The 23728-nt window shown below is 48.8% G+C and overlaps 1 protein-coding gene across 50 annotated transcripts in view; it reads left to right on the forward strand.

The window, feature by feature from the left end:
- The window catches only part of LOC127951882 (fibroin heavy chain), a 62505-nt gene that overhangs the window by 11974 nt on the left and 26803 nt on the right, over positions 1-23728 (forward strand). For 25 of the 50 annotated variants that reach the window (XM_052549964.1, XM_052549965.1, XM_052549976.1 and 22 more), the window contains 4 exons: positions 1726-2295; positions 7595-8164; positions 13452-14021; positions 19321-19890. In XM_052549964.1, the coding sequence (XP_052405924.1) occupies positions 1726-2295; positions 7595-8164; positions 13452-14021; positions 19321-19890 (2280 nt within the window). The remainder of the gene's footprint in view (positions 1-1725; positions 2296-7594; positions 8165-13451; positions 14022-19320; positions 19891-23728) is intronic. The other 25 variants (XM_052549987.1, XM_052549994.1, XM_052549970.1 and 22 more) reach the window with 24 other exon arrangements.

Raw genomic sequence — 23728 nt, forward strand, 5'->3', positions numbered from 1 at the left:
GGATGGTTTCTGTCCGGCGAGGCTGACGGTCGTGCCGTTCCATCGAGGATGTTCCTCTGATGAAGACTGCCCTGGAGGGCACAAATGCTGTCAATTTGACTGTGGGCCTGTTTGCGTGCTGCCTGTTTTCAGTGAGTTTCAGTTAATAATGGATGCTAAGGCTGAAAACACACACAGTAGTAACCCAATGAATTCCATGTACGTTCTAAGAGACTTTGCCTTTTGTTGTTCTCCTCTAAAGTCAGTTTGAATTCATCCCTTAGGATGGTTTTAAGGACAGGATGGCTTTACAAAATAAAGCCGAATAATACTTTGAACGGTGGTCCTCAATTCCAGTACTGGAGACCCCCTGCTTTGCACACTTTGTATGTCCCCCTTATTTAACACTCCTGAACATCAGCTTGTCAGGAGAGAGAGCCATGAACTGGACCAACAAGTTGATCTCAATCAGGTGTGTTAAATAAAGGAGACCTGCAAAATGTGCAAAGCGAGGGGGCCCCAAGGACTATAAAATTGAGAACCACTGACTTGGAATAGAATTCTTTCTTTAGCTAAAACTTGTTATTCATGCTTTGAATGTTTTGTTGTATAACGAAGTGGCATACTGTCTCTATCAGGGTTCCTCAAATCTTGCCCTGGAGGTCCAATGCACTGCAGAAGTTAGCTCCAAACCTTATCAAAGTCGCCTGCCTGTGATTTTTCTAATGATCCCAAAGACATTGATTGGCACCGATTAGCATGCCCAAGTGTGTTTGATTAGGGTTGGACCTTAACTCTGCAGTAATGTGGATCTCGAGGTCCAGATTTGAGGATTCCTGGTCTATATGCACAAACTAAAGCTGACTATCTGTGTTCACGCAGTGAAGCCGGGTCAGTGTCCCGTACCGGAGATGATTCCACTGTGTGCTAAAAGCTGTTTCCGTGATGGCCAGTGTCCTGCCACGCAGAAATGTTGCCCAACCACCGGTGGCTTTGCATGCAGTGAACCACGTGGTCAGGGAAGAGGTCAAGCAAGTTGCCAGGGAAGCGGAGCTGGTCAGGGTGCAGGACAGGGAAGCGGAGCTGGTCAGGGTGCAGGACAGGGAAGCGGAGCTGGTCAGGGTGCAGGACAGGGAAGCGGGGCTGGTCAGGGCGCCGGACAGGGAAGCGGGGCTGGTCAGGGAGCCGGTCAGGGAAGCGGAGCAGGTCAGGGTCAGGGAAGCGGAGCAGGTCAGGGTCAGGGAAGCGGAGCGGGTCAGGGCGCCGGACAGGGAAGCGGAGCTGGTCAGGGCGCCGGACAGGGCACCGGACAGGGAAGCGGAGCCGGCCAGGGAAGCGGAGCTGGTCAGGGAGCCGGACAGGGCCAGGGAAGCGGAGCTGGTCAGGGCGCCGGACAGGGTGCAGGTCAGGGAAGCGGAGCCGGCCAGGGAAGCGGAGCTGGTCAGGGAGCCGGACAGGGTCAGGGAAGCGGAGCTGGTCAGGGCGCCGGACAGGGCAGCGGCTATGGACAGGGCGCAGGTCAGGGCAGCGGCTATGGACAGGGTAGTGGAGCTGGACAGGGAAGCGGACAGGGTCAGGGAAGCGGAGCTGGTCAGGGAAGCGGAGCCGGGCAGGGAAGCGGAGCTGGTCAGGGAGCCGGACAGGGCCAGGGAAGCGGAGCTGGTCAGGGAGCCGGACAGGGAAGTGGCGCAGGACAGGGAAGCGGAGCCGGTCATGGTGCAGGACAGGGTCAAGGAAGTGGCGCAGGACAGGGAAGCGGAGCTGGTCAGGGAGCCGGACAGGGAAGTGGCGCAGGACAGGGAAGCGGAGCCGGTCAGGGCGCAGGACAGGGTCAGGGAAGTGGCGCAGGACAGGGAAGCGGAGCCGGTCAGGGCTCAGGACAGGGTCAGGGAAGCGGAGCCGGTCAGGGAAGCGGAGCTGGTCAGGGAGCCGGACAGGGCCAGGGAAGCGGAGCTGGTCAGGGAAGTGGCGCAGGACAGGGAAGCGGATCTGGTCAGGGAAGTGGCGCAGGACAGGGAAGCGGAGCCGGTCAGGGTGCAGGACAGGGTCAAGGAAGTGGCGCAGGACAGGGAAGCGGAGCCGGTCAGGGCTCAGGACAGGGTCAGGGAAGCGGAGCCGGTCAGGGAGCCGGACAGGGCCAGGGAAACGGAGCTGGTCAGGGAAGTGGCACAGGACAGGGAAGCGGAGCTGGTCAGGGAAGTGGCGTAGGACAGGGAAGCGGAGCTGGTCAGGGAAGTGGCGCAGGACAGGGAAGCGGAGCTGGTCAGGGAAGTGGCACAGGACAGGGAAGCGGAGCTGGTCAGGGAGCCGGACAGGGTCAGGGAAGCGGAGCTGGTCAGGGCGCCGGACAGGGCAGTGGCTATGGACAGGGAAGTGGAGCTGGACAGGGAAGCGGCTATGGACAGGGTGCTGGACAGGGCAGCGGCTATGGACAGGGAAGTGGAGCTGGACAGGGAAGCGGCTATGGACAGGGTGCTGGACAGGGAAGTGGAGCTGGACAGGGCAGCGGCTATGGACAGGGCAGCGGCTATGGACAGGGCAGCGGCTATGGACAGGGCAGCGGAGCTGGACAGGGAAGCGGCTATGGACAGGGCAGCGGAGCTGGACAGGGAAGCGGCTATGGACAGGGTGCTGGACAGGGAAGCGGCTATGGACAGGGTGCTGGACAGGGCAGCGGCTATGGACAGGGCAGCGGCTATGGACAGGGCAGCGGCTATGGACAGGGAAGTGGAGCTGGACAGGGAAGCGGCTATGGACAGGGTGCTGGACAGGGAAGTGGAGCTGGACAGGGAAGCGGAGCTGGACAGGGTGCTGGACAGGGCAGCGGCTATGGACAGGGCAGCGGCTATGGACAGGGCAGCGGCTATGGACAGGGAAGCGGAGCTGGACAGGGAAGCGGCTATGGACAGGGCAGCGGCTATGGACAGGGAAGCGGAGCTGGTCAAGGAAGCGGCTATGGACAGGGTGCTGGACAGGGAAGCGGAGCTGGTCAAGGAAGCGGCTATGGACAGGGTGCTGGACAGGGAAGCGGAGCTGGTCAGGGCGCTGGACAGGGTCAGGGAAGCTGTGCAGGACCGGGAAGCGGTCAAGGGAATTGTCGGCGATGTGGCCAAGGTCAATGTTGAGGTCAGGGAGATGTTCCTGGGAATTTTGCATAATACTTTCTGGAGATCTTTTCTAGTGCTTTTATCCAAATGGGATGTTTTCCCTGTTTGCTCAGTTTAGAAAGATTTTCTGTCTCTACCACTACTACAACCTCCTAAAATAAAAAATAAATAATTGCTTGGTTTGAAGAGTTGGTGTTTGGTATCACTTGGCCGTTTTCTCACATAAATGCTCTCTGGCATCAGTGCTGTAAGTTCCTCTCCCTGAGTACTGGATAATAATTGCATGAGAAAATCATGATTTTTTTTTTTTTGGTGTGTGTATTAAATTTATTCTTGCCAAAGCTGAATAGTCTGCAGCCATTACTCCGGTCTAAAATCATTGTATTATGCTGATTTGACGCTCTAGACACATTTCATTATGGCTGAAAACAGTTTGTAGGGCGCAAGTGACACTTCCATAAGCTCTTGTGATTCTGCTGAGGCAATATGTTCAAGACAGCATGTTTCTAAAAGACGTTGATTCTTAAACCGTTGTACTAATAAACCTAGGAATAGCATAACCTGTGTTACAGGTCAAAAGCTTATTGTGGATTTAGAATTGAAGTAAAGCTTGGTGTGTTTGTGAAAATAAACTAAGTAAAAGAGGCTAGATTTAAAATGTTTCATGGTAGGGTTGTTGCGACATACCGGTTTGGGAGACAAACATGATATTCAAAGTAATGATTATCGATATCGTGTTAATTTGGTGTGCGTGACGATATACCAGTATTCGCCACATGTAAATACTCCAGCACCACTACCTGGTTTAGCTCCCAGGTGGCAGTATTGTGCCTTAACACCTGTCATACAAGAAGATGATGCTGCCACTCTGAGGAGAGCTGTGTTCATCATAGTATATTGCCATTATTTTACTAGTCCTAGACTGAGAAATGTTATATTAACCTGTTAACAGCGGGTTTTCTCTGTTCATAGAGTACATCTAAATAAAAATGTATTTAATAAGTACCACATTTTCTTTACTCGTCTTGTTTTTGTATTTGCAATCAATATGGCACTTTATTTCTTTGCTCAAATCTATTAACCGTTACATGATTAAAACCGAGCAAACCCATTGCTACATTAATCTTGTAAAATGTTAAGTTGGTCGTAGTGCCACACACTTAATGCCTCATCTGCGGTCATTCTTCAATGAGGTTCATTAGTTGACATTAGTTAATTACATGTATAAATAAATAATAATGAACAATATTTCCACAGCATTGATTTATCTTGGTTCATGTTAATTTGAGCGTTTACTTATGCATTATTAAAATCTCAAGTTGTTTTTGTAAACGTTCATGTACTGTGAACTAACATGAACAATGAACCACCCTAGTTTTATTGACATTAACAAAGATTAACCAATTGTGTAATCAATGTATTGTTCACTGTTAATTCTTGTTAGTTAATGCATTAATGTAAATTCTATATTATCTATATTATCCATGTATTTTGTAATTTTGTTTACGTTTATATATTTTTCGGGGTGGATGTGCAAAATGTAATGACCCTTACGAAAAATAACCATGGTTTTATTATAGTAAAACTGTAGTAACCCATGGTTTTTTGGCGTGTTGACCACCATTTGTATAACCACAGATTTACTACAAATACCATGGTTAAACTATGGTTAATATAGCAAAACCGTGGTTATTTTGTGGTTACCATGGTTTAACTATAGTAACCATGGTTTTTTGGTTTTATTTGTAGTAAAACCATGGTTAATTTTCGTAGAGGGAAAAGGAATACATATTACATTCAAGTTAAATCGTTTTGATACGTATGTGTTCAAATGAATGTAATAACTTTTCTTGTACATCTTTTTTTATTATTTGGGGAAAATTACACCTACAAGGTCAGGGTCCAAGCCAAATTTCATCCATTTTCTTCAGGAGACTTGAGGACTACTGCACCAGTTTGGAGAACAATGTTAATAATAAAGCAAACAAGACTTGTAACTTTTACGAATATACAGTTGTTGATTACTGAATAAATGGTTTGCACACTCTTGTACATTACTGTTGTAAGTTTTGTTCTGGGTAATTTTCAAACACACCTACTGGTACCACAACATGATCGCTGTAGCACCTGACCACTGCATATTCATTTTGCAGTTGATAGTGTCGCCATAGAAATGCACCATCCTCTCGTAATTAGGCTAGCTTAATTTATGACATGGCTAGAACGCAGCATTCAGCTGGTCCAACCCCAATCAAACACACCTGAACTAGCTAATCAAGGCATTTCAGATCACTGGAAAGCTACAGGCAGGTGAGTTTGATTGGGGTTGGAATTGACCTGTTCTTGAATCTTTAAAATTCGATTTTACAGAGGTTGATATTGCAGCAACACGTATTTGTCTTAGTTTTGTGCGGTTTGCTCACAGGCAGAGATCACAGGCTGGGAGGATGACAGCTCGAGTGTATTTCTCGTTGATTGCGGTTTTTTCGTGTCTGTTCGGATACTTGAGCATAGCCCACGCTATTCAAAGACGAACCACAGGTGAAAAGATCTGTTGATTTCATTACACACCCTGAAGAAATGCGGAAATAAGTGACTCCCAGTCTTTGGAAGTAATTAACACGGTTTATGAATTATTAGGTTTTCAAACCCCTTTGATTTGAAGCAGACAACTATGTATAAAATTTGTATTTCGGTTTGAGACCCATTCCGAAACCCCAGATTTGAAATTGCTGAAACCGCACTCCCTGGCCTCTCCTAATGATCCACTTGAATTCTCTAGTGGATGGTTTCTGTCCGGCGAGGCTGACGGTCGTGCCGTTCCATCGAGGATGTTCCTCTGATGAAGACTGCCCTGGAGGGCACAAATGCTGTCAATTTGACTGTGGGCCTGTTTGCGTGCTGCCTGTTTTCAGTGAGTTTCAGTTAATAATGGATGCTAAGGCTGAAAACACACACAGTAGTAACCCAATGAATTCCATGTACGTTCTAAGAGACTTTGCCTTTTGTTGTTCTCCTCTAAAGTCAGTTTGAATTCATCCCTTAGGATGGTTTTAAGGACAGGATGGCTTTACAAAATAAAGCCGAATAATACTTTGAACGGTGGTCCTCAATTCCAGTACTGGAGACCCCCTGCTTTGCACACTTTGTATGTCCCCCTTATTTAACACTCCTGAACATCAGCTTGTCAGGAGAGAGAGCCATGAACTGGACCAACAAGTTGATCTCAATCAGGTGTGTTAAATAAAGGAGACCTGCAAAATGTGCAAAGCGAGGGGGCCCCAAGGACTATAAAATTGAGAACCACTGACTTGGAATAGAATTCTTTCTTTAGCTAAAACTTGTTATTCATGCTTTGAATGTTTTGTTGTATAACGAAGTGGCATACTGTCTCTATCAGGGTTCCTCAAATCTTGCCCTGGAGGTCCAATGCACTGCAGAAGTTAGCTCCAAACCTTATCAAAGTCGCCTGCCTGTGATTTTTCTAATGATCCCAAAGACATTGATTGGCACCGATTAGCATGCCCAAGTGTGTTTGATTAGGGTTGGACCTTAACTCTGCAGTAATGTGGATCTCGAGGTCCAGATTTGAGGATTCCTGGTCTATATGCACAAACTAAAGCTGACTATCTGTGTTCACGCAGTGAAGCCGGGTCAGTGTCCCGTACCGGAGATGATTCCACTGTGTGCTAAAAGCTGTTTCCGTGATGGCCAGTGTCCTGCCACGCAGAAATGTTGCCCAACCACCGGTGGCTTTGCATGCAGTGAACCACGTGGTCAGGGAAGAGGTCAAGCAAGTTGCCAGGGAAGCGGAGCTGGTCAGGGTGCAGGACAGGGAAGCGGAGCTGGTCAGGGTGCAGGACAGGGAAGCGGAGCTGGTCAGGGTGCAGGACAGGGAAGCGGGGCTGGTCAGGGCGCCGGACAGGGAAGCGGGGCTGGTCAGGGAGCCGGTCAGGGAAGCGGAGCAGGTCAGGGTCAGGGAAGCGGAGCAGGTCAGGGTCAGGGAAGCGGAGCGGGTCAGGGCGCCGGACAGGGAAGCGGAGCTGGTCAGGGCGCCGGACAGGGCACCGGACAGGGAAGCGGAGCCGGCCAGGGAAGCGGAGCTGGTCAGGGAGCCGGACAGGGCCAGGGAAGCGGAGCTGGTCAGGGCGCCGGACAGGGTGCAGGTCAGGGAAGCGGAGCCGGCCAGGGAAGCGGAGCTGGTCAGGGAGCCGGACAGGGTCAGGGAAGCGGAGCTGGTCAGGGCGCCGGACAGGGCAGCGGCTATGGACAGGGCGCAGGTCAGGGCAGCGGCTATGGACAGGGTAGTGGAGCTGGACAGGGAAGCGGACAGGGTCAGGGAAGCGGAGCTGGTCAGGGAAGCGGAGCCGGGCAGGGAAGCGGAGCTGGTCAGGGAGCCGGACAGGGCCAGGGAAGCGGAGCTGGTCAGGGAGCCGGACAGGGAAGTGGCGCAGGACAGGGAAGCGGAGCCGGTCATGGTGCAGGACAGGGTCAAGGAAGTGGCGCAGGACAGGGAAGCGGAGCTGGTCAGGGAGCCGGACAGGGAAGTGGCGCAGGACAGGGAAGCGGAGCCGGTCAGGGCGCAGGACAGGGTCAGGGAAGTGGCGCAGGACAGGGAAGCGGAGCCGGTCAGGGCTCAGGACAGGGTCAGGGAAGCGGAGCCGGTCAGGGAAGCGGAGCTGGTCAGGGAGCCGGACAGGGCCAGGGAAGCGGAGCTGGTCAGGGAAGTGGCGCAGGACAGGGAAGCGGATCTGGTCAGGGAAGTGGCGCAGGACAGGGAAGCGGAGCCGGTCAGGGTGCAGGACAGGGTCAAGGAAGTGGCGCAGGACAGGGAAGCGGAGCCGGTCAGGGCTCAGGACAGGGTCAGGGAAGCGGAGCCGGTCAGGGAGCCGGACAGGGCCAGGGAAACGGAGCTGGTCAGGGAAGTGGCACAGGACAGGGAAGCGGAGCTGGTCAGGGAAGTGGCGTAGGACAGGGAAGCGGAGCTGGTCAGGGAAGTGGCGCAGGACAGGGAAGCGGAGCTGGTCAGGGAAGTGGCACAGGACAGGGAAGCGGAGCTGGTCAGGGAGCCGGACAGGGTCAGGGAAGCGGAGCTGGTCAGGGCGCCGGACAGGGCAGTGGCTATGGACAGGGAAGTGGAGCTGGACAGGGAAGCGGCTATGGACAGGGTGCTGGACAGGGCAGCGGCTATGGACAGGGAAGTGGAGCTGGACAGGGAAGCGGCTATGGACAGGGTGCTGGACAGGGAAGTGGAGCTGGACAGGGCAGCGGCTATGGACAGGGCAGCGGCTATGGACAGGGCAGCGGCTATGGACAGGGCAGCGGAGCTGGACAGGGAAGCGGCTATGGACAGGGCAGCGGAGCTGGACAGGGAAGCGGCTATGGACAGGGTGCTGGACAGGGAAGCGGCTATGGACAGGGTGCTGGACAGGGCAGCGGCTATGGACAGGGCAGCGGCTATGGACAGGGCAGCGGCTATGGACAGGGAAGTGGAGCTGGACAGGGAAGCGGCTATGGACAGGGTGCTGGACAGGGAAGTGGAGCTGGACAGGGAAGCGGAGCTGGACAGGGTGCTGGACAGGGCAGCGGCTATGGACAGGGCAGCGGCTATGGACAGGGCAGCGGCTATGGACAGGGAAGCGGAGCTGGACAGGGCAGCGGCTATGGACAGGGCAGCGGCTATGGACAGGGAAGCGGAGCTGGTCAAGGAAGCGGCTATGGACAGGGTGCTGGACAGGGAAGCGGAGCTGGTCAAGGAAGCGGCTATGGACAGGGTGCTGGACAGGGAAGCGGAGCTGGTCAGGGCGCTGGACAGGGTCAGGGAAGCTGTGCAGGACCGGGAAGCGGTCAAGGGAATTGTCGGCGATGTGGCCAAGGTCAATGTTGAGGTCAGGGAGATGTTCCTGGGAATTTTGCATAATACTTTCTGGAGATCTTTTCTAGTGCTTTTATCCAAATGGGATGTTTTCCCTGTTTGCTCAGTTTAGAAAGATTTTCTGTCTCTACCACTACTACAACCTCCTAAAATAAAAAATAAATAATTGCTTGGTTTGAAGAGTTGGTGTTTGGTATCACTTGGCCGTTTTCTCACATAAATGCTCTCTGGCATCAGTGCTGTAAGTTCCTCTCCCTGAGTACTGGATAATAATTGCATGAGAAAATCATGATTTTTTTTTTTTTGGTGTGTGTATTAAATTTATTCTTGCCAAAGCTGAATAGTCTGCAGCCATTACTCCGGTCTAAAATCATTGTATTATGCTGATTTGACGCTCTAGACACATTTCATTATGGCTGAAAACAGTTTGTAGGGCGCAAGTGACACTTCCATAAGCTCTTGTGATTCTGCTGAGGCAATATGTTCAAGACAGCATGTTTCTAAAAGACGTTGATTCTTAAACCGTTGTACTAATAAACCTAGGAATAGCATAACCTGTGTTACAGGTCAAAAGCTTATTGTGGATTTAGAATTGAAGTAAAGCTTGGTGTGTTTGTGAAAATAAACTAAGTAAAAGAGGCTAGATTTAAAATGTTTCATGGTAGGGTTGTTGCGACATACCGGTTTGGGAGACAAACATGATATTCAAAGTAATGATTATCGATATCGTGTTAATTTGGTGTGCGTGACGATATACCAGTATTCGCCACATGTAAATACTCCAGCACCACTACCTGGTTTAGCTCCCAGGTGGCAGTATTGTGCCTTAACACCTGTCATACAAGAAGATGATGCTGCCACTCTGAGGAGAGCTGTGTTCATCATAGTATATTGCCATTATTTTACTAGTCCTAGACTGAGAAATGTTATATTAACCTGTTAACAGCGGGTTTTCTCTGTTCATAGAGTACATCTAAATAAAAATGTATTTAATAAGTACCACATTTTCTTTACTCGTCTTGTTTTTGTATTTGCAATCAATATGGCACTTTATTTCTTTGCTCAAATCTATTAACCGTTACATGATTAAAACCGAGCAAACCCATTGCTACATTAATCTTGTAAAATGTTAAGTTGGTCGTAGTGCCACACACTTAATGCCTCATCTGCGGTCATTCTTCAATGAGGTTCATTAGTTGACATTAGTTAATTACATGTATAAATAAATAATAATGAACAATATTTCCACAGCATTGATTTATCTTGGTTCATGTTAATTTGAGCGTTTACTTATGCATTATTAAAATCTCAAGTTGTTTTTGTAAACGTTCATGTACTGTGAACTAACATGAACAATGAACCACCCTAGTTTTATTGACATTAACAAAGATTAACCAATTGTGTAATCAATGTATTGTTCACTGTTAATTCTTGTTAGTTAATGCATTAATGTAAATTCTATATTATCTATATTATCCATGTATTTTGTAATTTTGTTTACGTTTATATATTTTTCGGGGTGGATGTGCAAAATGTAATGACCCTTACGAAAAATAACCATGGTTTTATTATAGTAAAACTGTAGTAACCCATGGTTTTTTGGCGTGTTGACCACCATTTGTATAACCACAGATTTACTACAAATACCATGGTTAAACTATGGTTAATATAGCAAAACCGTGGTTATTTTGTGGTTACCATGGTTTAACTATAGTAACCATGGTTTTTTGGTTTTATTTGTAGTAAAACCATGGTTAATTTTCGTAGAGGGAAAAGGAATACATATTACATTCAAGTTAAATCGTTTTGATACGTATGTGTTCAAATGAATGTAATAACTTTTCTTGTACATCTTTTTTTATTATTTGGGGAAAATTACACCTACAAGGTCAGGGTCCAAGCCAAATTTCATCCATTTTCTTCAGGAGACTTGAGGACTACTGCACCAGTTTGGAGAACAATGTTAATAATAAAGCAAACAAGACTTGTAACTTTTACGAATATACAGTTGTTGATTACTGAATAAATGGTTTGCACACTCTTGTACATTACTGTTGTAAGTTTTGTTCTGGGTAATTTTCAAACACACCTACTGGTACCACAACATGATCGCTGTAGCACCTGACCACTGCATATTCATTTTGCAGTTGATAGTGTCGCCATAGAAATGCACCATCCTCTCGTAATTAGGCTAGCTTAATTTATGACATGGCTAGAACGCAGCATTCAGCTGGTCCAACCCCAATCAAACACACCTGAACTAGCTAATCAAGGCATTTCAGATCACTGGAAAGCTACAGGCAGGTGAGTTTGATTGGGGTTGGAATTGACCTGTTCTTGAATCTTTAAAATTCGATTTTACAGAGGTTGATATTGCAGCAACACGTATTTGTCTTAGTTTTGTGCGGTTTGCTCACAGGCAGAGATCACAGGCTGGGAGGATGACAGCTCGAGTGTATTTCTCGTTGATTGCGGTTTTTTCGTGTCTGTTCGGATACTTGAGCATAGCCCACGCTATTCAAAGACGAACCACAGGTGAAAAGATCTGTTGATTTCATTACACACCCTGAAGAAATGCGGAAATAAGTGACTCCCAGTCTTTGGAAGTAATTAACACGGTTTATGAATTATTAGGTTTTCAAACCCCTTTGATTTGAAGCAGACAACTATGTATAAAATTTGTATTTCGGTTTGAGACCCATTCCGAAACCCCAGATTTGAAATTGCTGAAACCGCACTCCCTGGCCTCTCCTAATGATCCACTTGAATTCTCTAGTGGATGGTTTCTGTCCGGCGAGGCTGACGGTCGTGCCGTTCCATCGAGGATGTTCCTCTGATGAAGACTGCCCTGGAGGGCACAAATGCTGTCAATTTGACTGTGGGCCTGTTTGCGTGCTGCCTGTTTTCAGTGAGTTTCAGTTAATAATGGATGCTAAGGCTGAAAACACACACAGTAGTAACCCAATGAATTCCATGTACGTTCTAAGAGACTTTGCCTTTTGTTGTTCTCCTCTAAAGTCAGTTTGAATTCATCCCTTAGGATGGTTTTAAGGACAGGATGGCTTTACAAAATAAAGCCGAATAATACTTTGAACGGTGGTCCTCAATTCCAGTACTGGAGACCCCCTGCTTTGCACACTTTGTATGTCCCCCTTATTTAACACTCCTGAACATCAGCTTGTCAGGAGAGAGAGCCATGAACTGGACCAACAAGTTGATCTCAATCAGGTGTGTTAAATAAAGGAGACCTGCAAAATGTGCAAAGCGAGGGGGCCCCAAGGACTATAAAATTGAGAACCACTGACTTGGAATAGAATTCTTTCTTTAGCTAAAACTTGTTATTCATGCTTTGAATGTTTTGTTGTATAACGAAGTGGCATACTGTCTCTATCAGGGTTCCTCAAATCTTGCCCTGGAGGTCCAATGCACTGCAGAAGTTAGCTCCAAACCTTATCAAAGTCGCCTGCCTGTGATTTTTCTAATGATCCCAAAGACATTGATTGGCACCGATTAGCATGCCCAAGTGTGTTTGATTAGGGTTGGACCTTAACTCTGCAGTAATGTGGATCTCGAGGTCCAGATTTGAGGATTCCTGGTCTATATGCACAAACTAAAGCTGACTATCTGTGTTCACGCAGTGAAGCCGGGTCAGTGTCCCGTACCGGAGATGATTCCACTGTGTGCTAAAAGCTGTTTCCGTGATGGCCAGTGTCCTGCCACGCAGAAATGTTGCCCAACCACCGGTGGCTTTGCATGCAGTGAACCACGTGGTCAGGGAAGAGGTCAAGCAAGTTGCCAGGGAAGCGGAGCTGGTCAGGGTGCAGGACAGGGAAGCGGAGCTGGTCAGGGTGCAGGACAGGGAAGCGGGGCTGGTCAGGGCGCCGGACAGGGAAGCGGGGCTGGTCAGGGAGCCGGTCAGGGAAGCGGAGCAGGTCAGGGTCAGGGAAGCGGAGCAGGTCAGGGTCAGGGAAGCGGAGCGGGTCAGGGCGCCGGACAGGGAAGCGGAGCTGGTCAGGGCGCCGGACAGGGCACCGGACAGGGAAGCGGAGCCGGCCAGGGAAGCGGAGCTGGTCAGGGAGCCGGACAGGGCCAGGGAAGCGGAGCTGGTCAGGGCGCCGGACAGGGTGCAGGTCAGGGAAGCGGAGCCGGCCAGGGAAGCGGAGCTGGTCAGGGAGCCGGACAGGGTCAGGGAAGCGGAGCTGGTCAGGGCGCCGGACAGGGCAGCGGCTATGGACAGGGCGCAGGTCAGGGCAGCGGCTATGGACAGGGTAGTGGAGCTGGACAGGGAAGCGGACAGGGTCAGGGAAGCGGAGCTGGTCAGGGAAGCGGAGCCGGGCAGGGAAGCGGAGCTGGTCAGGGAGCCGGACAGGGCCAGGGAAGCGGAGCTGGTCAGGGAAGCGGAGCTGGTCAGGGAGCCGGACAGGGAAGTGGCGCAGGACAGGGAAGCGGAGCCGGTCATGGTGCAGGACAGGGTCAAGGAAGTGGCGCAGGACAGGGAAGCGGAGCTGGTCAGGGAGCCGGACAGGGAAGTGGCGCAGGACAGGGAAGCGGAGCCGGTCAGGGCGCAGGACAGGGTCAGGGAAGTGGCGCAGGACAGGGAAGCGGAGCCGGTCAGGGCTCAGGACAGGGTCAGGGAAGCGGAGCCGGTCAGGGAAGCGGAGCTGGTCAGGGAGCCGGACAGGGCCAGGGAAGCGGAGCTGGTCAGGGAAGTGGCGCAGGACAGGGAAGCGGATCTGGTCAGGGAAGTGGCGCAGGACAGGGAAGCGGAGCCGGTCAGGGTGCAGGACAGGGTCAAGGAAGTGGCGCAGGACAGGGAAGCGGAGCCGGTCAGGGCTCAGGACAGGGTCAGGGAAGCGGAGCCGGTCAGGGAGCCGGACAGGGCCAGGGAAACGGAGCTGGTCAGGGAAGTGGCACAGGACAGGGAAGCGGAGCTGGTCAGGGAAGTGGCGTAGGACAGGGAAGCGGAGCTGGTCAGGGAAGTGGCGCAGGACAGGGAAGCGGAGCTGGTCAGGGAAGTGGCACAGGACAGGGAAGCGGAGCTGGTCAGGGAGCCGGACAGGGTCAGGGAAGCGGAGCTGGTCAGGGCGCCGGACAGGGCAGTGGCTATGGACAGGGAAGTGGAGCTGGACAGGGAAGCGGCTATGGACAGGGTGCTGGACAGGGCAGCGGCTATGGACAGGGAAGTGGAGCTGGACAGGGAAGCGGCTATGGACAGGGTGCTGGACAGGGAAGTGGAGCTGGACAGGGCAGCGGCTATGGACAGGGCAGCGGCTATGGACAGGGCAGCGGCTATGGACAGGGCAGCGGAGCTGGACAGGGAAGCGGCTATGGACAGGGCAGCGGAGCTGGACAGGGAAGCGGCTATGGACAGGGTGCTGGACAGGGAAGCGGCTATGGACAGGGTGCTGGACAGGGCAGCGGCTATGGACAGGGCAGCGGCTATGGACAGGGCAGCGGCTATGGACAGGGAAGTGGAGCTGGACAGGGAAGCGGCTATGGACAGGGTGCTGGACAGGGAAGTGGAGCTGGACAGGGAAGCGGAGCTGGACAGGGTGCTGGACAGGGCAGCGGCTATGGACAGGGCAGCGGCTATGGACAGGGCAGCGGCTATGGACAGGGAAGCGGAGCTGGACAGGGAAGCGGCTATGGACAGGGCAGCGGCTATGGACAGGGAAGCGGAGCTGGTCAAGGAAGCGGCTATGGACAGGGTGCTGGACAGGGAAGCGGAGCTGGTCAAGGAAGCGGCTATGGACAGGGTGCTGGACAGGGAAGCGGAGCTGGTCAGGGCGCTGGACAGGGTCAGGGAAGCTGTGCAGGACCGGGAAGCGGTCAAGGGAATTGTCGGCGATGTGGCCAAGGTCAATGTTGAGGTCAGGGAGATGTTCCTGGGAATTTTGCATAATACTTTCTGGAGATCTTTTCTAGTGCTTTTATCCAAATGGGATGTTTTCCCTGTTTGCTCAGTTTAGAAAGATTTTCTGTCTCTACCACTACTACAACCTCCTAAAATAAAAAATAAATAATTGCTTGGTTTGAAGAGTTGGTGTTTGGTATCACTTGGCCGTTTTCTCACATAAATGCTCTCTGGCATCAGTGCTGTAAGTTCCTCTCCCTGAGTACTGGATAATAATTGCATGAGAAAATCATGATTTTTTTTTTTTTGGTGTGTGTATTAAATTTATTCTTGCCAAAGCTGAATAGTCTGCAGCCATTACTCCGGTCTAAAATCATTGTATTATGCTGATTTGACGCTCTAGACACATTTCATTATGGCTGAAAACAGTTTGTAGGGCGCAAGTGACACTTCCATAAGCTCTTGTGATTCTGCTGAGGCAATATGTTCAAGACAGCATGTTTCTAAAAGACGTTGATTCTTAAACCGTTGTACTAATAAACCTAGGAATAGCATAACCTGTGTTACAGGTCAAAAGCTTATTGTGGATTTAGAATTGAAGTAAAGCTTGGTGTGTTTGTGAAAATAAACTAAGTAAAAGAGGCTAGATTTAAAATGTTTCATGGTAGGGTTGTTGCGACATACCGGTTTGGGAGACAAACATGATATTCAAAGTAATGATTATCGATATCGTGTTAATTTGGTGTGCGTGACGATATACCAGTATTCGCCACATGTAAATACTCCAGCACCACTACCTGGTTTAGCTCCCAGGTGGCAGTATTGTGCCTTAACACCTGTCATACAAGAAGATGATGCTGCCACTCTGAGGAGAGCTGTGTTCATCATAGTATATTGCCATTATTTTACTAGTCCTAGACTGAGAAATGTTATATTAACCTGTTAACAGCGGGTTTTCTCTGTTCATAGAGTACATCTAAATAAAAATGTATTTAATAAGTACCACATTTTCTTTACTCGTCTTGTTTTTGTATTTGCAATCAATATGGCACTTTATTTCTTTGCTCAAATCTATTAACCGTTACATGATTAAAACCGAGCAAACCCATTGCTACATTAATCTTGTAAAATGTTAAGTTGGTCGTAGTGCCACACACTTAATGCCTCATCTGCGGTCATTCTTCAATGAGGTTCATTAGTTGACATTAGTTAATTACATGTATAAATAAATAATAATGAACAATATTTCCACAGCATTGATTTATCTTGGTTCATGTTAATTTGAGCGTTTACTTATGCATTATTAAAATCTCAAGTTGTTTTTGTAAACGTTCATGTACTGTGAACTAACATGAACAATGAACCACCCTAGTTTTATTGACATTAACAAAGATTAACCAATTGTGTAATCAATGTATTGTTCACTGTTAATTCTTGTTAGTTAATGCATTAATGTAAATTCTATATTATCTATATTATCCATGTATTTTGTAATTTTGTTTACGTTTATATATTTTTCGGGGTGGATGTGCAAAATGTAATGACCCTTACGAAAAATAACCATGGTTTTATTATAGTAAAACTGTAGTAACCCATGGTTTTTTGGCGTGTTGACCACCATTTGTATAACCACAGATTTACTACAAATACCATGGTTAAACTATGGTTAATATAGCAAAACCGTGGTTATTTTGTGGTTACCATGGTTTAACTATAGTAACCATGGTTTTTTGGTTTTATTTGTAGTAAAACCATGGTTAATTTTCGTAGAGGGAAAAGGAATACATATTACATTCAAGTTAAATCGTTTTGATACGTATGTGTTCAAATGAATGTAATAACTTTTCTTGTACATCTTTTTTTATTATTTGGGGAAAATTACACCTACAAGGTCAGGGTCCAAGCCAAATTTCATCCATTTTCTTCAGGAGACTTGAGGACTACTGCACCAGTTTGGAGAACAATGTTAATAATAAAGCAAACAAGACTTGTAACTTTTACGAATATACAGTTGTTGATTACTGAATAAATGGTTTGCACACTCTTGTACATTACTGTTGTAAGTTTTGTTCTGGGTAATTTTCAAACACACCTACTGGTACCACAACATGATCGCTGTAGCACCTGACCACTGCATATTCATTTTGCAGTTGATAGTGTCGCCATAGAAATGCACCATCCTCTCGTAATTAGGCTAGCTTAATTTATGACATGGCTAGAACGCAGCATTCAGCTGGTCCAACCCCAATCAAACACACCTGAACTAGCTAATCAAGGCATTTCAGATCACTGGAAAGCTACAGGCAGGTGAGTTTGATTGGGGTTGGAATTGACCTGTTCTTGAATCTTTAAAATTCGATTTTACAGAGGTTGATATTGCAGCAACACGTATTTGTCTTAGTTTTGTGCGGTTTGCTCACAGGCAGAGATCACAGGCTGGGAGGATGACAGCTCGAGTGTATTTCTCGTTGATTGCGGTTTTTTCGTGTCTGTTCGGATACTTGAGCATAGCCCACGCTATTCAAAGACGAACCACAGGTGAAAAGATCTGTTGATTTCATTACACACCCTGAAGAAATGCGGAAATAAGTGACTCCCAGTCTTTGGAAGTAATTAACACGGTTTATGAATTATTAGGTTTTCAAACCCCTTTGATTTGAAGCAGACAACTATGTATAAAATTTGTATTTCGGTTTGAGACCCATTCCGAAACCCCAGATTTGAAATTGCTGAAACCGCACTCCCTGGCCTCTCCTAATGATCCACTTGAATTCTCTAGTGGATGGTTTCTGTCCGGCGAGGCTGACGGTCGTGCCGTTCCATCGAGGATGTTCCTCTGATGAAGACTGCCCTGGAGGGCACAAATGCTGTCAATTTGACTGTGGGCCTGTTTGCGTGCTGCCTGTTTTCAGTGAGTTTCAGTTAATAATGGATGCTAAGGCTGAAAACACACACAGTAGTAACCCAATGAATTCCATGTACGTTCTAAGAGACTTTGCCTTTTGTTGTTCTCCTCTAAAGTCAGTTTGAATTCATCCCTTAGGATGGTTTTAAGGACAGGATGGCTTTACAAAATAAAGCCGAATAATACTTTGAACGGTGGTCCTCAATTCCAGTACTGGAGACCCCCTGCTTTGCACACTTTGTATGTCCCCCTTATTTAACACTCCTGAACATCAGCTTGTCAGGAGAGAGAGCCATGAACTGGACCAACAAGTTGATCTCAATCAGGTGTGTTAAATAAAGGAGACCTGCAAAATGTGCAAAGCGAGGGGGCCCCAAGGACTATAAAATTGAGAACCACTGACTTGGAATAGAATTCTTTCTTTAGCTAAAACTTGTTATTCATGCTTTGAATGTTTTGTTGTATAACGAAGTGGCATACTGTCTCTATCAGGGTTCCTCAAATCTTGCCCTGGAGGTCCAATGCACTGCAGAAGTTAGCTCCAAACCTTATCAAAGTCGCCTGCCTGTGATTTTTCTAATGATCCCAAAGACATTGATTGGCACCGATTAGCATGCCCAAGTGTGTTTGATTAGGGTTGGACCTTAACTCTGCAGTAATGTGGATCTCGAGGTCCAGATTTGAGGATTCCTGGTCTATATGCACAAACTAAAGCTGACTATCTGTGTTCACGCAGTGAAGCCGGGTCAGTGTCCCGTACCGGAGATGATTCCACTGTGTGCTAAAAGCTGTTTCCGTGATGGCCAGTGTCCTGCCACGCAGAAATGTTGCCCAACCACCGGTGGCTTTGCATGCAGTGAACCACGTGGTCAGGGAAGAGGTCAAGCAAGTTGCCAGGGAAGCGGAGCTGGTCAGGGTGCAGGACAGGGAAGCGGAGCTGGTCAGGGTGCAGGACAGGGAAGCGGAGCTGGTCAGGGTGCAGGACAGGGAAGCGGGGCTGGTCAGGGCGCCGGACAGGGAAGCGGGGCTGGTCAGGGAGCCGGTCAGGGAAGCGGAGCAGGTCAGGGTCAGGGAAGCGGAGCAGGTCAGGGTCAGGGAAGCGGAGCGGGTCAGGGCGCCGGACAGGGAAGCGGAGCTGGTCAGGGCGCCGGACAGGGCACCGGACAGGGAAGCGGAGCCGGCCAGGGAAGCGGAGCTGGTCAGGGAGCCGGACAGGGCCAGGGAAGCGGAGCTGGTCAGGGCGCCGGACAGGGTGCAGGTCAGGGAAGCGGAGCCGGCCAGGGAAGCGGAGCTGGTCAGGGAGCCGGACAGGGTCAGGGAAGCGGAGCTGGTCAGGGCGCCGGACAGGGCAGCGGCTATGGACAGGGCGCAGGTCAGGGCAGCGGCTATGGACAGGGTAGTGGAGCTGGACAGGGAAGCGGACAGGGTCAGGGAAGCGGAGCTGGTCAGGGAAGCGGAGCCGGGCAGGGAAGCGGAGCTGGTCAGGGAGCCGGACAGGGCCAGGGAAGCGGAGCTGGTCAGGGAGCCGGACAGGGAAGTGGCGCAGGACAGGGAAGCGGAGCCGGTCATGGTGCAGGACAGGGTCAAGGAAGTGGCGCAGGACAGGGAAGCGGAGCTGGTCAGGGAGCCGGACAGGGAAGTGGCGCAGGACAGGGAAGCGGAGCCGGTCAGGGCGCAGGACAGGGTCAGGGAAGTGGCGCAGGACAGGGAAGCGGAGCCGGTCAGGGCTCAGGACAGGGTCAGGGAAGCGGAGCCGGTCAGGGAAGCGGAGCTGGTCAGGGAGCCGGACAGGGCCAGGGAAGCGGAGCTGGTCAGGGAAGTGGCGCAGGACAGGGAAGCGGATCTGGTCAGGGAAGTGGCGCAGGACAGGGAAGCGGAGCCGGTCAGGGTGCAGGACAGGGTCAAGGAAGTGGCGCAGGACAGGGAAGCGGAGCCGGTCAGGGCTCAGGACAGGGTCAGGGAAGCGGAGCCGGTCAGGGAGCCGGACAGGGCCAGGGAAACGGAGCTGGTCAGGGAAGTGGCACAGGACAGGGAAGCGGAGCTGGTCAGGGAAGTGGCGTAGGACAGGGAAGCGGAGCTGGTCAGGGAAGTGGCGCAGGACAGGGAAGCGGAGCTGGTCAGGGAAGTGGCACAGGACAGGGAAGCGGAGCTGGTCAGGGAGCCGGACAGGGTCAGGGAAGCGGAGCTGGTCAGGGCGCCGGACAGGGCAGTGGCTATGGACAGGGAAGTGGAGCTGGACAGGGAAGCGGCTATGGACAGGGTGCTGGACAGGGCAGCGGCTATGGACAGGGAAGTGGAGCTGGACAGGGAAGCGGCTATGGACAGGGTGCTGGACAGGGAAGTGGAGCTGGACAGGGCAGCGGCTATGGACAGGGCAGCGGCTATGGACAGGGCAGCGGCTATGGACAGGGCAGCGGCTATGGACAGGGCAGCGGAGCTGGACAGGGAAGCGGCTATGGACAGGGCAGCGGAGCTGGACAGGGAAGCGGCTATGGACAGGGTGCTGGACAGGGAAGCGGCTATGGACAGGGTGCTGGACAGGGCAGCGGCTATGGACAGGGCAGCGGCTATGGACAGGGCAGCGGCTATGGACAGGGCAGCGGCTATGGACAGGGAAGTGGAGCTGGACAGGGAAGCGGCTATGGACAGGGTGCTGGACAGGGAAGTGGAGCTGGACAGGGAAGTGGAGCTGGACAGGGTGCTGGACAGGGCAGCGGCTATGGACAGGGCAGCGGCTATGGACAGGGCAGCGGCTATGGACAGGGAAGCGGAGCTGGACAGGGAAGCGGCTATGGACAGGGCAGCGGCTATGGACAGGGAAGCGGAGCTGGTCAAGGAAGCGGCTATGGACAGGGTGCTGGACAGGGAAGCGGAGCTGGTCAAGGAAGCGGCTATGGACAGGGTGCTGGACAGGGAAGCGGAGCTGGTCAGGGCGCTGGACAGGGTCAGGGAAGCTGTGCAGGACAGGGAAGCGGTCAAGGGAATTGTCGGCGATGTGGCCAAGGTCAATGTTGAGGTCAGGGAGATGTTCCTGGGAATTTTGCATAATACTTTCTGGAGATCTTTTCTAGTGCTTTTATCCAAATGGCATGTTTTCCCTGTTTGCTCAGTTTAGAAAGATTTTCTGTCTCTACCACTACTACAACCTCCTAAAATAAAAAATAAATAATTGCTTGGTTTGAAGAGTTGGTGTTTGGTATCACTTGGCCGTTTTCTCACATAAATGCTCTCTGGCATCAGTGCTGTAAGTTCCTCTCCCTGAGTACTGGATAATAATTGCATGAGAAAATCATGATTTTTTTTTTTTTTTTTTTTTTTGGTGTGTGTATTAAATTTATTCTTGCCAAAGCTGAATAGTCTGCAGCCATTACTCCGGTCTAAAATCATTGTATTATGCTGATTTGATGCTCTAGACACATTTCATTATGGCTGAAAACAGTTTGTAGGGCGCAAGTGACACTTCCATAAGCTCTTGTGATTCTGCTGAGGCAATATGTTCAAGACAGCATGTTTCTAAAAGACGTTGATTCTTAAACCGTTGTTCTAATAAACCTAGGAATAGCATAACCTGTGTTACAGGTCAAAAGCTTATTGTGGATTTAGAATTGAAGTAAAGCTTGGTGTGTTTGTGAAAATAAACTAAGTAAAAGAGGCTAGATTTAAAATGTTTCATGGTAGGGTTGTTGCGACATACCGGTTTGGGAGACAAACATGATATTCAAAGTAATGATTATCGATATCGTGTTAATTTGGTGTGCGTGACGATATACCAGTATTCGCCACATGTAAATACTCCAGCACCACTACCTGGTTTAGCTCCCAGGTGGCAGTATTGTGCCTTAACACCTGTCATACAAGAAGATGATGCTGCCACTCTGAGGAGAGCTGTGTTCATCATAGTATATTGCCATTATTTTACTAGTCCTAGACTGAGAAATGTTATATTAACCTGTTAACAGCGGGTTTTCTCTGTTCATAGAGTACATCTAAATAAAAATGTATTTAATAAGTACCACATTTTCTTTACTCGTCTTGTTTTTGTATTTGCAATCAATATGGCACTTTATTTCTTTGCTCAAATCTATTAACCGTTACATGATTAAAACCGAGCAAACCCATTGCTACATTAATCTTGTAAAATGTTAAGTTGGTCGTAGTGCCACACACTTAATGCCTCATCTGCGGTCATTCTTCAATGAGGTTCATTAGTTGACATTAGTTAATTACATGTATAAATAAATAATAATGAACAATATTTCCACAGCATTGATTTATCTTGGTTCATGTTAATTTGAGCGTTTACTTATGCATTATTAAAATCTCAAGTTGTTTTTGTAAACGTTCATGTACTGTGAACTAACATGAACAATGAACCACCCTAGTTTTATTGACATTAACAAAGATTAACCAATTGTGTAATCAATGTATTGTTCACTGTTAATTCTTGTTAGTTAATGCATTAATGTAAATTCTATATTATCTATATTATCCATGTATTTTGTAATTTTGTTTACGTTTATATATTTTTCGGGGTGGATGTGCAAAATGTAATGACCCTTACGAAAAATAACCATGGTTTTATTATAGTAAAACTGTAGTAACCCATGGTTTTTTGGCGTGTTGACCACCATTTGTATAACCACAGATTTACTACAAATACCATGGTTAAACTATGGTTAATATAGCAAAACCGTGGTTATTTTGTGGTTACCATGGTTTAACTATAGTAACCATGGTTTTTTGGTTTTATTTGTAGTAAAACCATGGTTAATTTTCGTAGAGGGAAAAGGAATACATATTACATTCAAGTTAAATCGTTTTGATACGTATGTGTTCAAATGAATGTAATAACTTTTCTTGTACATCTTTTTTTATTATTTGGGGAAAATTACACCTACAAGGTCAGGGTCCAAGCCAAATTTCATCCATTTTCTTCAGGAGACTTGAGGACTACTGCACCAGTTTGGAGAACAATGTTAATAATAAAGCAAACAAGACTTGTAACTTTTACGAATATACAGTTGTTGATTACTGAATAAATGGTTTGCACACTCTTGTACATTACTGTTGTAAGTTTTGTTCTGGGTAATTTTCAAACACACCTACTGGTACCACAACATGATCGCTGTAGCACCTGACCACTGCATATTCATTTTGCAGTTGATAGTGTCGCCATAGAAATGCACCATCCTCTCGTAATTAGGCTAGCTTAATTTATGACATGGCTAGAACGCAGCATTCAGCTGGTCCAACCCCAATCAAACACACCTGAACTAGCTAATCAAGGCATTTCAGATCACTGGAAAGCTACAGGCAGGTGAGTTTGATTGGGGTTGGAATTGACCTGTTCTTGAATCTTTAAAATTCGATTTTACAGAGGTTGATATTGCAGCAACACGTATTTGTCTTAGTTTTGTGCGGTTTGCTCACAGGCAGAGATCACAGGCTGGGAGGATGACAGCTCGAGTGTATTTCTCGTTGATTGCGGTTTTTTCGTGTCTGTTCGGATACTTGAGCATAGCCCACGCTATTCAAAGACGAACCACAGGTGAAAAGATCTGTTGATTTCATTACACACCCTGAAGAAATGCGGAAATAAGTGACTCCCAGTCTTTGGAAGTAATTAACACGGTTTATGAATTATTAGGTTTTCAAACCCCTTTGATTTGAAGCAGACAACTATGTATAAAATTTGTATTTCGGTTTGAGACCCATTCCGAAACCCCAGATTTGAAATTGCTGAAACCGCACTCCCTGGCCTCTCCTAATGATCCACTTGAATTCTCTAGTGGATGGTTTCTGTCCGGCGAGGCTGACGGTCGTGCCGTTCCATCGAGGATGTTCCTCTGATGAAGACTGCCCTGGAGGGCACAAATGCTGTCAATTTGACTGTGGGCCTGTTTGCGTGCTGCCTGTTTTCAGTGAGTTTCAGTTAATAATGGATGCTAAGGCTGAAAACACACACAGTAGTAACCCAATGAATTCCATGTACGTTCTAAGAGACTTTG

The sequence above is a fragment of the Carassius gibelio genome, chromosome B3 (assembly GCF_023724105.1).
Source record: "Carassius gibelio isolate Cgi1373 ecotype wild population from Czech Republic chromosome B3, carGib1.2-hapl.c, whole genome shotgun sequence".
NCBI lineage: Eukaryota > Metazoa > Chordata > Actinopteri > Cypriniformes > Cyprinidae > Carassius > Carassius gibelio.